Source organism: Calliphora vicina, chromosome 3 (genome assembly GCF_958450345.1).
Source record: "Calliphora vicina chromosome 3, idCalVici1.1, whole genome shotgun sequence".
Lineage (NCBI taxonomy): Eukaryota > Metazoa > Arthropoda > Insecta > Diptera > Calliphoridae > Calliphora > Calliphora vicina.
In genome coordinates this window covers 35,283,977-35,300,451 of record NC_088782.1, presented here as the reverse complement: position 1 = coordinate 35,300,451, position 16,475 = coordinate 35,283,977, and the positions used below count along the sequence as shown (strand labels likewise).

At 32.4% G+C, this 16,475-nt stretch overlaps 2 protein-coding genes across 2 annotated transcripts; both read right to left on the bottom strand.

Annotated features, from left to right (window-relative positions):
- Positions 1-4,177: 4,177 nt before the first annotated feature.
- Positions 4,178-5,542, bottom strand: LOC135955393 (uncharacterized). Its single transcript, XM_065505744.1, has one exon. It carries the CDS (start codon positions 5,540-5,542, stop codon positions 4,178-4,180), a length of 1,365 nt encoding a protein of 454 aa, XP_065361816.1.
- Positions 5,543-11,567: 6,025 nt separating this feature from the next.
- Positions 11,568-16,161, bottom strand: LOC135954827 (uncharacterized). Its single transcript, XM_065505065.1, has 3 exons — positions 15,951-16,161; positions 11,888-12,243; positions 11,568-11,778 (listed from the first exon to the last, which is right to left on the bottom strand). Exons 1-3 carry the CDS (start codon positions 16,113-16,115, stop codon positions 11,643-11,645), a joined length of 657 nt encoding a protein of 218 aa, XP_065361137.1. The 5' UTR covers positions 16,116-16,161; the 3' UTR covers positions 11,568-11,642.
- Positions 16,162-16,475: the final 314 nt, after the last annotated feature.

Below are 16,475 nucleotides of genomic sequence, written 5' to 3'. Positions count from 1 at the left end.
TACCAAAGGGTAGTAAAACCCTATACTCAGTTTGCCCATTTTGGTGACCGATTTTTTTTTATGGGCCCCCAAAGTTTCTGAAAATCAGTGGGGCCTCTAAAAAAGGTGTCATCAGGTTTTGGTTAACAGCTAATTCAGACTTTGTGCTACGGCTTAACTTTATATGGCAATAATATAGCTAAGAGTCCGCCAAATAAATTTTGTTAAAATTTGTTTCCAAAAAATAGCTTTTTCGTGCACTTTTGTTGAAAAAATATAGGAAGAAAATTTTTTTTTTTACTTTTTTTAGAATAACTTCCAGGGACTCCTAATTTTTCAATAACAATATCCCGCAAAGTTGTAGCTACGGTAAATTTGAATAACTCTCGTGAACATATCAATGCAATCCGAACATACCTAGGTATTCTAAATAGCTGTCAAAAATCACTTTTTAGCTTAAAATTTGTAGTTTTTTACTAATTTTTGACTCTAAAACAATAATTTTTTGTTAAAAATGTATGTTCGAGTGTATACTTCTCTATTGTGCTGGAATAACGAAGAATGGGCAAATCATTATCGGTATGATCCGGGCGCATAACTTTATCCAATCTTGATCATGCAAGACCGGCTTGATGCAAGATATGAAAAAACTTTAAAATTTTTGAAAGTGGGCAAGGTTTGTGGAACTTCTGAAGTGTAAATATAAGCTTTTTATATAAGTTTTTGATATCGGTGGAAACCTTATGACTTAAAGATTGACATTTTAGTGAAATGAATAATTTTGTGACGTCATTTACCTTAAAAACTAATAATATTTTAAAATGGTGATTTTCCATCAAGAAAAATAAAAACTTTGAATTAATGTAAAATTTGAACAGTTACAGACATCACAATAAAATTTGGAAGTAATATAGACCTAAATATTCGTAAGTCAATGGCATCACTAATGTTGCCATTCTTTGTTTTTAAACACCGAAATTCCTGAAACGGCGAAAATTTGTTCCAAAAACGAAGTTTTTTTTAGAAAATAGCCCACTTTGACGTTATTTACAGCATGATAGTAAAAACGTTCTGTATGTATATAAACAACATATGGGGCTATACAAATGTGATGAGCTTTTGAGGGTCGGTGTTTTGCGTTTTTAGAATTTTTTACTCAAACCTAATTTTTTTTTTCAAAATTGCCCAAGTTTGGATAGGGCTGGGGGGTACAATGTCCGCTTAAGTTAGTCAAATTTTACCTTATATGTTTTTGCATTAAGTTCTCTTTCCAGATCATAAAAAAATTTATATAGTCCCGAAGAAAATTAGTTTTTTATAAAAGAAAAAATATGGGGACTTTTTTGGGAAAAAACTTAAAAAACACACGCATACAAAGTTGAAATATATAAAAAGATGCTTCAACTTTGGATGCGTGTAACTTTTTATAGGGACGAAATAATTGTTATCAGATTTGTTTTATTTTCTTTAGAATTTTATCGCAAATATACGTCATATATAAAAAAACAAATTTCGACCTTTCGTAGGCCCATCAAATTTAAAATACGAAAAAAAGATCGGGCAAAATTTAAAAAAATATTAAACCCAAATATCTCTTGAACTAAAAGAGATAACTACAGATAAAATCATATTTTTTGTAGACCTTCTCAAGGTCTATCTATATTTGAAATTGCAGCTCATTCGGATCATAAATGACTTTTTGGTAATTTTTTTATAAATGTGTGACATTGAAGGTCCACCCACTGATCCCCATTCCGAACACCTCAGCCGAGTAAATAATACAGCACAACATAGAAGTGTGGACTTGATAATACTATTTTTACAAAAAAATCTTTGTTTTAGCGTCAAAAAATAGGAAAAACGAAAATTGTTAAGGTACAAAGTGATCTTTATGTGCTATGTAGAGTGACTAGACACATTCAGAATGCATTGATATGTTCACAAGAGTTATTCAAATTTACCGTAGCTACAACTTTGCGAGATATTGTTATTGAAAAATTAGGAGTCCCTGGAAGTTATTCTAAAAAAAGTAAAAAAAAAAAATTTTCTTCCTATATTTTTTCAACAAAAGTGCACGAAAAAGCTATTTTTTGTAAACAAATTTTAACAAAATTTATTTGGCGGACTCTTAGCTATATTATTGCCATATAAAGTTAAGCCGTAGCACAAAGTCTGAATTAGCTGTTAACCAAAACCTGATGACACCTTTTTTAGAGGCCCCACTGATTTTCAGAAACTTTGGGGGCCCATAAAAAAAAATCGGTCACCAAAATGGGCAAACTGAGTATAGGGTTGTACTACCCTTTGGTAGTAGAGTCGAACCTATACTGTCATGATCTTGTGTTTTTCCAAAAGTCTCCATTTGTTGCATAGTGTTATTGCTTGACATCTTAACTTTACGATACAATTTGTTTTATGGTTAATTTCAATAATTTGCAAAAATCAATTATGAGATGCATACACCTTATATAATCCATTGTTCACTGTGGAGCGGTAAGTAGTTGCCTTGGGTTTAAAATTGAATAAAACAAAATTTAAGTATACTCAGGTAGTGTTTATAAACCGGTTAACCGAAAAACTGGTTTTTCATCGAAATCTCGGTTTTTTGCGAACCGGTTAATTTGAAATGTTGATTTTCGATTAACCGGTTTATCCGGTTTTTATCACTCGGTTAACCGGTTTTTAAAATTTGGGAATAAAATTAATAAATTTAATGTTTTGTGCATTTTTTGTATTCATTCGATACACATTATTGGTCTGACTTGAAACCTAAACTGCTGATTTACAATACAAACCTCTTTAGATTAATATTTTTAAGAATTACAATGATTCTAAATAGTAGAGGACGATGAGTTTACTTAGATACTTTTTCAGAATCAATTACACATAATGAAAATATTAAAAATTAAAACTAAATTCCGCATAATTCTATAAGTTTAAGTTTAGGCTAAATCTTACTAATGATTCATTAAAAACTTATTGATGATTCTACCAAACGTTAAATTGAATTCGATGTACCTACCTTCTTTCAAAAAATTTGACTTCATTAGTGTGTTTTGTTCTTAAAATTTTAATTTATTAATCATTTTGTTAGCTTTTCAGAAATATTGCAGGATAGACAAAAAACGTTCTAAAATCCATGATTTGAAACATTTTTGAAATCTGATAATGGAGTTTTATTAATTATTTGGTATGATTTATAATGACAAATAATCACATATAAGAAGAAGTGCGTTTTCATCTTATAGGTCCTTTTTTAGGACTTGTAACATTTTCTTTTTCGTATCAGAAAGTTAAGGTGATAATAAATTTCAAAATTAGCAAAAATTTAAATAAAAAATTGATTTACATTTTTTGGTTGGAATTTAATGAATAAACCAATAATTAAAACAAGTACGTATTATATATTTAGTAGCATATTTATACACAATTCCATTTGACTGAGATAATAATTTTGCAATTTTTACAAAATAAAATGACTCAGCACTTTTGTATATTTATAGTTATTTAATATTATCCATTCCTGACTACTAAAAACTACAAATTTTAATGCTATGTATACTTTATTGGACATTTTATGTTTTCTACACATATATGACGGTTAACCGGTTTAATCGGTTTTTTCGATGTCGGTTAACCGAAAAACCGGTTTTTTAAAAAGTCGGTTTTTTATAAAGACTAACTCAGGTCTCGTTTTATGCGGATTTTTTTATGCGGAATCAAATTTATGCGATTTTTAAATTAACGATTTTTTTTTTAGAATTTTTACAGATTTTAAAATTTTAGATGTTTTTTTTTAATTCTAGTGATGAAAATAATATTTTACAATATGATTTGTAAAATATTGAACCAATTCCAAAACGATGCAGACAATTATTCAGTGATTCAGATTAATCATAAATATTTACAGAATTTCCTTTTTCAGAATTTTGGAACGAATCATTAAATTTTATATGAAGCTAGAGTATCGTTTTATGCGAATTCAATTTATGCTTTTTTTTATGGAACGCATCTATCGCATAAGACGAGACCTGAGTGTACTTATATTTAGCTCAAGTTTTTATTACATTTATTAAATTTTACACTTCTATATTTCCCTAAAACTTCACGCTTATTACTATTTTGATAACTTTACAATTTTATTAATAACTTTTGCCATTAAACTCATAATATTCCGATGAAAACATTCAATTAAAAATCACATAATAGCACACATCAAACCACAAATCCACATTAGAAAAGCATATTGGAAATGTTTAATTGTTAGTGATTTTTCAACTTCATCATCCATAAGTATTTTCAAATTGCCACTTAAAACACCATGCCAGTTAGTGTCTCGCATGATTTTCTTTAAAATGCCATTCTCGCTCATGTATAACAAATATCGATTAAATTGATCTATAACAGGCGAACGATGAGGCAGAGTGATAAAAAATTGTTTGTATTTTAAGGGTTCTTTAAGTTTTATAGCTTTTGGTTTCTTCATGAACTGTTGTTGCGACAAAATAAAATCGACTAAATCCTCTTGACCCATATACATGTAAGACATGTCCAGTGATTGACGTTTAATTTTAAACTCGGAATTGTTGCCGCTGTAAAAGCGCTGCTTTAGATATTTTGGTATATTCAGTTTCTGAGTAGTGTGGCCATCTGCTGTATGTTCAAAAACTAATAAATTATTACGCTTGATGTCCTCTAGCTGCTGTAATTCGGGTTCATATACCTTGGAAGTAAGCAAACTGGAGAGACTGCTGCTATAGAAATTGGTTAGAAACAAGCCAGTGAATAGAATTAATAAACATAAGTAATAACTTAATAGAGAGCGTTGCGTTTTTAAAGATACCGCGAGAAAGAGTATGATTTTGATGGTTTGCAACAAGGCTTGAGCCACATTAAATTGCTTATCAAACAATACATTAATTGAAACGATTAGCATCAGGAACAGCAAACCACATAGAATGATGTACAACCACAGATGCATGTTAAAAGGTTTGAGGAGATACAAATTGTTAGCAATTTCATTACTGCTGGGCACTATCAATTGAATCTTGGTAACTATCAATGTAAGGCTCGAGGCATAATCATTACTTCTGGGCAGCTCCGCTGGCACAAAACTGAATTTACTTTTCTCCAGAAACTTGTTGACAATAGCCAAACTAGCTTTAGACTGCCACATGTCATAGAACTCATGTCTTATCGTGGCATTATGATACCTAAGAAATATTTCTATCCACTTGTAAAAGTAGCCCACACGCAACAATTTACCCTGCTTATTATGGTAGCTGAAGCAGACCGGTGGAAACGTTATATCGGGTACAACCATTTCGTAACCTTGGAAATTATGCAAATGAGTTTTGTTTTGAAACTCGGTCACATTGTTTAGTTGTACAACCTTAATCTCAGGATAGGGATGATAGGTATATAATTGTTTATCCGACCATAACAAAACCGAAATGAAACCATGAATCCAACACAATTCAAATATATAATGAAAATTCTGTTTAGCTCCCTGATATATCAACAAAATATCCTTAAAATGTAGAGTCCACAGTAATTCATCCATTGTTTTTAGGGTTTTATTTAAATTTTCCTCATTTAGCCAAGCCACTGTAAGAATCTGGTCTGTAAACTTTTTATATAGAGCTGTTACATTGTATTGAGTATCGGTTATAATTATGGGATGCTTTCAGAAATTGTTCAGTTGTATTTATCATTCGATCATAGTTTATTAAGATGTTTAACTCCAATTTGCCTTCACGATTGATTTGCCTGATTAGGTCTGAGACATCGTTGTACTGCTGCTTGATACTTGCTACAATTGTTGGCAATACAATGTTTATGATTGTCATTACTGTTAATGTAGTCAATTGCATTGTTAATTATATACTGAAACTAAAGTTTATTTTAAATATTGTGTAACAGAATCGTGTTTGCATTTGTCACACCATTTCCCGCAAAAAGTATAATTAACAATTATTTCCAAACTGACACAAATGTTAGTAAATCCAGAAATGTTCCATTAAAACGTTTAATAATAATTGTGGAATTCAGGAAATATTTAAGCTAACTGCAATATTTTCATTGGAATTGGTGTATTTTGTTTTAATATTTTTTAGCTATAAATGTTGTCGTGTTTGAACTTAAGTATCATATAATGTTTCACTTAATTATTTATGAAAAAAGTAATTATAGAAATTAATGGAATGTTAGAAAGAAATAATTGCATAAAATAAATAGTACAAATGAATCGTACAAAAGGACATAGGCTTTCAAAAAATAAAACATTTGTGCAATATAAATTTATTCAAAGTATTGGCCATTGTCAGCTATGATCTTTTCAAATCTTTCTGGCAACATATGAATTCCGAGCCAAAAGAACTGTTCATCTTTTGAGGCGAAGAACGAATCAAAAACTTCCTTGGTATTGCAATATGAGGCAGAGCATTGCACAGTGGTTTAGATAAATTTTTTTGTTTTGGAAATAATTCGATATCTCGGGAACTATTGGAGATATTGTTACATAGTTGGAGCTGAAATGTTTTTGAGTTGATTTGAGTAGCCCCGCAAAGTTAGTCACCTCGGGTCTTAAATTTTTTTTAAAAATCTTCAAAAAATCATTTATGATGTGAATGACCTGAAATTTAAAATTTTCCAACACCGAAATTCCTAAAACGGGGAAAATATCTTCCAAAAAATGAAGTTTTTTAGTTATTTAAGAAACATCTAGGGTTATACATTGTATAACCCCAAGTGCTTTTCAGGGTTAATTTCAAATTTTTAAGCTGTTATTATAAATCCTTGACTTCATGTTATATTTTTCTTAAGTTTCATCAAAATCGGCCCAAAAATATATAACATTTCGCTATCTTTCCATTAGAAATTCCAAATATTGAAAAAATTTACCTTTGACCTTCACGATTCAGACTATATTTAAATTTACCTGGAATATAATATTCTGAATAGGTTATACTTAAAATTAATAACAGTAAGGAAATTGGGCTCATTCGCCTAAATATGGCCACAAAAAATAGTTTTTCTCGAAAATCGCAAAATTTATATCACAGGTACGGAAAAACTATAGGAGGTGTTGACATACTTTTTTCACATTTTTATTCCCTATTATGTTGTCAAAAGATCCCCATGTGATCCCCTATTTTAACAACACTTAATCGAGCTCAAATTTCGGTTATATCAATATATGAAAAGAGTGATCGCTTTGTGGGGTCCAGATGAACAAGATTCCGATATTTTTTTCCCCCATATGAGATCCGGTCACCCACCCTATTATACAAATATGGAGCTTTTTCGAGGATCGGTGTTTTGCGTTTATAGTATTTTTACTCAAACCTAAATATTTTTATTAAATTGGCCAAGTTTGTATAGCTCTGGTGGACACTGGGTCGGCTTAAGTGAGCCAAATTTTAATTTACACTCTTTTGTAAAAAGTTCTCTTTCCGAATCATATAAAAATTGTATATAGTCCCGAAGAAATTTTTTTTCTACAAAAGATAAACTATATGGGTTTTTTTGGGAAAAAAAAGGAAAAAATACGGCCTTTTTACATGTTCCAACTTTTGATGTGTGTAACTTTTCATAGCGACGAGATAACTGTCAGACAGTTTTTTTATTTAGAATATTGCCGCCAATACAGCTAATATTTTAAAATTAATTTCTACCCTCCGTAGGCCCGCCATTTCTGAAAGAACATAAAAAGATAGAGCAAAATTAAAAAAAACAAGTAAGAGTGCTATATTCGGCTGTGCCGAATCTTATATACCCTTCACCAAATTATACTTCAAAATTTTAAATATTTTTAGGTAAACAAAATTTAATTTTTTTTTTAATTTTTTGGAAAAAAAAAAATTTTCGATTGTTATTTTAAATTTTTATTTTTTAAATTTTAATTTTTTTTTTTAAATTTTAATTTTTTTTTTTTTTAAATTTAAAAATTTTTTTTTTTTAAATTTAAAAAATTTTTTTTTGTTTTTTAAATTTTTTTTTTTTAAAAAAAAAATTCGGGTTTTAAATTTTTTTTTTAAAAAAAAAAATTCGGGTTTAAAATTTTTTTCCCGATTTTGACCCATTGTAGGTCCAACTTACTATGGTCTTATATACGTCGTTGCAAATGTCTTTGAAATATCTATCATTAGATATCCATATTGTCTATATTAATGTCTTAGTAATCCAGATATAGGTAAAAAAATAGGTCAAAAATCGAGGTTGTCTTGGTTTTTTCCTCATATCTCAGCCATTTGTGGACCGATTTTGCTGATTTTAAATAGCAAAATTCTCGAAAGCATGTCTGACAGAATTATTGAAGATTTGGATCCCGAAGATATCTGGGGTCTTCAGAAAACTGATTTCAACAGACAGACAGACAGACAGACAGACAGACAGACAGACAGACAGACAGACAGACAGACAGACAGACAGACAGACAGACAGACAGACAGACAGACAGACAGACAGACAGACAGACAGACAGACAGACAGACAGACAGACAGACAGACAGACAGACAGACAGACAGACAGACATACAGACATACAGACATACAGACATACAGACATACAGACATACAGACATACAGACAGACAGACAGACAGACAGACAGACAGACAGACAGACAGACAGACAGACAGACAGACAGACAGACAGACAGACAGACAGACAGACAGACAGACAGACAGACAGACAGACAGACAGACAGACAGACAGACAGACAGACAGACAGACAGACAGACAGACAGACAGACAGACAGACAGACAGACAGACAGACAGACAGACAGACAGACAGACAGACAGACAGACAGACAGACAGACAGACAGACAGACAGACAGACAGACAGACAGACAGACAGACAGACAGACAGACAGACAGACAGACAGACAGACAGACAGACAGACAGACAGACAGACAGACAGACAGACAGACAGACAGACAGACAGACAGACAGACAGACAGACAGACAGACAGACAGACAGACAGACAGACAGACAGACAGACAGACAGACAGACAGACAGACAGACAGACAGACAGACAGACAGACAGACAGACAGACAGACAGACAGACAGACAGACAGACAGACAGACAGACAGACAGACAGACAGACAGACAGACAGACAGACAGACAGACAGACAGACAGACAGACAGACAGACAGACAGACAGACAGACAGACAGACAGACAGACAGACAGACAGACAGACAGACAGACAGACAGACAGACAGACAGACAGACAGACAGACAGACAGACAGACAGACAGACAGACAGACAGACAGACAGACAGACAGACAGACAGACAGACAGACAGACAGACAGACAGACAGACAGACAGACAGACAGACAGACAGACAGACAGACAGACAGACAGACAGACAGACAGACAGACAGACAGACAGACAGACAGACAGACAGACAGACAGACAGACAGACAGACAGACAGACAGACAGACAGACAGACAGACAGACAGACAGACAGACAGACAGACAGACAGACAGACAGACAGACAGACAGACAGACAGACAGACAGACAGACAGACAGACAGACAGACAGACAGACAGACAGACAGACAGACAGACAGACAGACAGACAGACAGACAGACAGACAGACAGACAGACAGACAGACAGACAGACAGACAGACAGACAGACAGACAGACAGACAGACAGACAGACAGACAGACAGACAGACAGACAGACAGACAGACAGACAGACAGACAGACAGACAGACAGACAGACAGACAGACAGACAGACAGACAGACAGACAGACAGACAGACAGACAGACAGACAGACAGACAGACAGACAGACAGACAGACAGACAGACAGACAGACAGACAGACAGACAGACAGACAGACAGACAGACAGACAGACAGACAGACAGACAGACTGACAGACAGACAGACAGACAGACAGACAGACAGACAGACAGACAGACAGACAGACAGACAGACAGACAGACAGACAGACAGACAGACAGACAGACAGACAGACAGACAGACAGACAGACAGACAGACAGACAGACAGACAGACAGACAGACAGACAGACAGACAGACAGACAGACAGACAGACAGACAGACAGACGGACATGGCTTAATCGACTCCGCTATCTATAAGGATCCAGAATATATATACTTTATAGGGTCGGAAATGAAAAATGTAGAAATTACAAACGGAATGACAAACTTATATATACCCTTCTCACGAAGGTGAAGGGTATAATAAATCAATAAACCTAAATATCTCTTCAGTGGCGGCATGGTGTAGTGGTTAAAGTGCTTGCCTACAAAACCAAGCACCCCAGGTTCGATCCCTGGTAGAGGACGAAGCCCCCTGACCAAGAAGCCCCCTGACCAGTCCTCCACCTAGAAAAAGAGGATAACATCATAGAAAAGGTCAGGCAGAACGCCACCACCCACCCCCTGGGAGAAAAAGGTAGGAATTAAAGATCAGCAAGGTTCCCCACCACTACACCACACAGAGGTCGTTGTTTCTAGACAACGACAGATGGCAGCGCCATTATCCTAGACCAGCTACAGCAGACCAATCATCTACTTAGCTGGATCAACAACCGATTAACGAAACTGACACAAGGCAATAATAACAATCCATTGAATCCCTATGGCAACATCATACATGTATCCGAAGACCCGCTACAGCAGACCAATCATCTACTTTGCTGAAACAACAACCGTTTAAACTGATACAAACAATAACAATCGATTTAATGGCAACACCTTACATAGAGACGCACGATACTCCAATAATTAGGAAGGATAGTGCAATCAACATGGGAAATACGCGAAAAAAAACAACTACTTCAAATTCGTATAAGATGAAGATGCTTTATGGAAGCCAAATGCCCCCAATTGGGGTAATGGAGAAAAAAAAAGAGAAAAAAAACATCTCTTCAACTAATAGAGATAACCTACACGCGTAAGCTCATTTTTTGAAGATCTTCTTAAGCACAATTTATATTTTAAATTTCAGCTCATTCGGATCATAAATGGATGTTTAGCGATTTTTAAAAAAAAATTGAGAACCAAGGTGACCAACTTTGAGGCGCCACACACTGGCCCCAGTAGTGATAGGAAGCTAAACAAATGTAAATTAACTCGAAAACTGCTCAGCTCAAACCATATGAAATTTCGTAAGAATAAATCTAATAGTTCCCAAGATACCGAATTATTTCCAAAAAAAAAAGTTTCTAAACCACTGTGCAATGGCCAATACTTTGAACAAATTTATATTGCATAAATATTACAAAATAAAAGGTAAAAATTTGAAAAAAATAAATATATTTTTAAGGCACAACTTTGAGCACAGTAAAAAATAAATATTTTTTTTGAGTATTTCATTGCAAATTCAATACCTTTAAAGTTCTGCTAACAATTTACCAAACTACCCTCTGAAATGTAGTAAAACTGTGCTGTGGAATTTACTACGAAAAAAAATAAACGACAAATAAGAAAAAAATAAAGCAGAAAAACACCAAATCATAGATGGTTGTTTGTTTAACAGAAAATACCTACAAACGTTTAAGGAATTCATAAGATTATGTTAAGGATTTAGCATGTTGAATAATTTTATTATTTTTCTTTCTTTTTTTTTGGTTTCTTTCAGATTTGTGTGTTGCCATTTAAGCTTTAACGTTAAAGTTCATCAATATATTGATCCAGTAGACTAGAGCCTTTGGGACATTTATTAAATAATTGTATACAATCAGCACCATGCCGGCCAGCCTGCAATGCCATTCTGTATGAGTTATCCAACTGTTCCATTCCTGGTCTATTTAATTAAAGCAAAACAAAAGGAAAACAAAAGAAATTATAATCATCTTCAATGTTAATAAGCAGTGATTACTGGATTATTTAACCATACGCCAGCAAGTACTTACGTTAATACAACATCTAAGACTTTGGCAAATACTCCTACATGCTCATGAACTTGTGCATTTTCACATATTGCCCTCAGTAGACACTGATGGCCATCATTATCATTACGTGTCATATATTTCTCCAGCACCATGTACAGAAATTCACGTGACTCATCCTGTTCGTAATCACCGTACCGTTCAAATTTTGATCTCATTTGATTAAGAGATCTTGCAAAAGTATCCTCCCATTTGTCCCATGGATATACCGGTTCTGGAGGTATTTTATAGTGACCGCCTTGCAGAGTGTATGAACACACCAATGAACGCCATGCTAAGGGATCAGCCAAGCGTACGGGCATGGAGGGACCTACGGACAACTTTGAGAATTATTAAAACTTAAATTAAATTGTATACTTCTACATACATTATGAGCTCATGAATGATGAAAGATGATATTGGTTTGTGTATGAATGAATATTGAAAAAGACTTTGCATGTAAAAAGACAACCAATTGCTAAGTAAATTGCAATAAATTTGTTTATGATGTGAATAAAACTAAGAAGAAATCCTTTAATGATAACACAGAATTCTAGCAATATAAAAACAGGACATTAAACTTGAAAAACCCTTAGTCTCCAACTGTCACTTTCTTAATGCACAACGCTGCAATTTGTTCAACATTTCTTTAACCTTCGCTTTACCAATACCCACCCGGGTGACCACTCGGTTTTTGTTAGCTTAATAATTTTTTTCATTTTGTTTCGATTTAAATAAAATTTAGACTCAATGAACAAATTTTAGAGTTCTATATTATTTAATAAAAACATTTTAAACTGTTTATAAGGTTTTTTCGATTTTTTAAAATTTTGTTCGTCGGATATATGTATAGAAGTGCAGTATCACCCGGGTGGGTATTGGTAAACCACGTACATAAAAAACCTTTGGTAAAGCGAAGGTTAAACAAATCGGCAGGAATATTCTTCGACGATACAATTGATGATCGAGTGACAATCTTTTCATAGATAAAACTGCCAATAAAACTTTTCTATAACAAGTTGTTAGATAAATGGCAGACTTTTCGCTATAAAAACTTCCAATAAACAGTGCAACATATCTGTAGAAAATTTTCCACGAATATGGGCAACTTTTCAGTATAAAACTCCAAAGAAAATGTGTTACTTTTCTATAGGGAAATTGGAAAAAGAACGGTCAACTTTTCATTAAAAAAATTGCTAATTAAACGGGCAACTTTTTTATAAAATAGAAAAATTAACGTGAAAATCGTTAACTTTTCTATAGAAAAATTAACGTGTAAATCGTTAACTTTTCTATAGAAAAATTAACGTGTAAATCGTTAACTTTTCTATAGAAAAATTAACGTGTAAATCGTTAACTTTTCTATAGAAAAATTAACGTGTAAATCGTTAACTTTTCTATAGAAAAATTAACGTGTAAATCGTTAACTTTTCTATAGAAAAATTAACGTGTAAATCGTTAACTTTTCTATAGAAAAATTAACGTGTAAATCGTTAACTTTTCTATAGAAAAATTAACGTGTAAATCGTTAACTTTTCTATAGAAAAATTAACGTGTAAATCGTTAACTTTTCTATAGAAAAATTAACGTGTAAATCGTTAACTTTTCTATAGAAAAATTAACGTGTAAATCGTTAACTTTTCTATAGAAAAATTAACGTGTAAATCGTTAACTTTTCTATAGAAAAATTAACGTGTAAATCGTTAACTTTTCTATAGAAAAATTAACGTGTAAATCGTTAACTTTTCTATAGAAAAATTAACGTGTAAATCGTTAACTTTTCTATAGAAAAATTAACGTGTAAATCGTTAACTTTTCTATAGAAAAATTAACGTGAAAATCGTTAACTTTTCTATATAGAAAAATTGTCGTGAAAATCGTTAACTTTTCTATATAGAAAAATTGTCGTGAAAATCGTTAACTTTTCTATATAGAAAAATTGTCGTGAAAATCGTTAACTTTTCTATATAGAAAAATTGTCGTGAAAATCGTTAACTTTTCTATATAGAAAAATTGTCGTGAAAATCGTTAACTTTTCTATATAGAAAAATTGTCGTGAAAATCGTTAACTTTTCTATATAGAAAAATTGTCGTGAAAATCGTTAACTTTTCTATATAGAAAAATTGTCGTGAAAATCGTTAACTTTTCTATATAGAAAAATTGTCGTGAAAATCGTTAACTTTTCTATATAGAAAAATTGTCGTGAAAATCGTTAACTTTTCTATATAGAAAAATTGTCGTGAAAATCGTTAACTTTTCTATATAGAAAAATTGTCGTGAAAATCGTTAACTTTTCTATATAGAAAAATTGTCGTGAAAATCGTTAACTTTTCTATATAGAAAAATTGTTGTGAAAATCGTTAACTTTTCTATATAGAAAAATTGTTGTGAAAATCGTTAACTTTTCTATATAGAAAAATTGTCGTGAAAATCGTTAACTTTTCTATATAGAAAAATTGTCGTGAAAATCGTTAACTTTTCTATATAGAAAAATTGTCGTGAAAATCGTTAACTTTTCTATATAGAAAAATTGTCGTGAAAATCGTTAACTTTTCTATATAGAAAAATTGTCGTGAAAATCGTTAACTTTTCTATATAGAAAATTGTCGTGAAAATCGTTAACTTTTCTATATAGAAAAATTGTCGTGAAAATCGTTAACTTTTCTATATAGAAAAATTGTCGTGAAAATCGTTAACTTTTCTATATAGAAAAATTGTCGTGAAAATCGTTAACTTTTCTATATAGAAAAATTGTCGTGAAAATCGTTAACTTTTCTATATAGAAAAATTGTCATGAAAACTGACAACTTTTCTATATAGAAAAATTGTCGTGAAAACTGACAACTTTTCTATATAGAAAAATTGTCGTGAAAACTGACAACTTTTCTATATATATTGTTGTAAAACTGAACAAGAGCATGCAAGCATATTGTGAGCTTCTCAAGCAGCACTTTAAAAATGTTTCCTAGCAACAGTATTCATCCAAAAGCAGAGAAATTGGGTATCATATGAAATGAAATTGGGTACCATACGAAATCATTCTTACAACGAATCATTACTTGGGATGAAAAATTGATCCATTACGATAACCTGAATCGTGTTTGAACGCTATAAATGAATATCACTTTCATTCCGATAACCCGAAGCATAAGAGATCGTATGTGAAGCCCGAACAACCAGCCGAATCGACACCAAAGAAAAATATCCATGGCGCTAAGGTAAGGCTTCGTATTTGATGGAACCAAAAGGGTCCTATCTATTAGGAACCGAACTGATTCATTTAAAGCGAGCATTGGCCGAAAAATTCCCAGAATATAAGGCCAGACATGAAACTATAATATTCCATTATGACGACGCTAGGCAACATGTTGTAATACCTGTTAAAAAGTATTTTGAATGAAGTGGTTAGGAAGTTTTGCTTCACCCTCTCTATAGCGCAGACCATGCCCAAACCAACTACTATTTGTTTCGATCATTGCAGGATGCTCTCTCTGGGATACGCTTAACTTTGGAACAAAGTATTGGCTTGATTTGATCTTGACCTCAAAAGATGATCAGTTCAGTTTTGAATCTGAATTTATATTTTGAGTTTTTTACCGTTCAGTCTATTAATTTCATTGTTCCATATTTATTGATTTCAATTAGTTGCCATTTTCTGCATGATCTAGTTCTAAACAAAATTTCATAAATTTTCCATTATCTTGCCATACATTTGTTCTCACACATCAAGTGCAAAACTCACGTACATATTTACCCAATTAATTACAATACATTATTTCTTAACCATTATATAGTCAATTAGTAATGTCTTTTCGTCAAATCCAACAGATGTGACACTTCTCACTAGATTAAACTTGTTGTTCTACACTCATTTTTAAAATATTCATTCATCACTGTTTGTCACCATAAAAATTCCATTAACATTTTTTAATGCGTATGTTTTCCAATCAATAGATGAAGTATTTCAAAAGTAAATTATTGATGAAATTATCAATTATTATTTTGTTATTTTGCTGGAACATATTTTTTTTCTGATTTGCTTTTTACCTTTATTGTGCCACCATTTGTGAAAATTAAACCGCGTTTTTGACGATGTGTACGAAATTCGGTTAAATTAACACTTGTACCAAAGCCGGCGGCAACAAAACTCAATTGTTCAAATGTCACCCACACCAGCAGCAATATCGCAGAGAATAATAAATTGTTGTTCATTGTAACACACACACGCAAACAGCTACACACATCCACACACAAAATAATATATTTTGTATTTAAAAAGAAAAGCAACCACTTCAATTAAATGTTTGAACACTGTGCAGGAAACTGCTACTGACTGACGCCTGTTTGGGTGCTGAAAATTATGAAGCGTAAAATGTGGTGCGTGTACATGAGCACACGAATGATTTAACGAGACTGGATTGAGTTGTCAAAACTCAATCATGACAACTTTCAATTTAGACACAGATAGAGAGTTATATTCTAAAGCACCGGTAACCAGAATTGTTATTAGAATTTAATTTTCAATTCGAATTAGAACTAAATGTTTGTTTATCAATCTGTTGATTAGTTCGT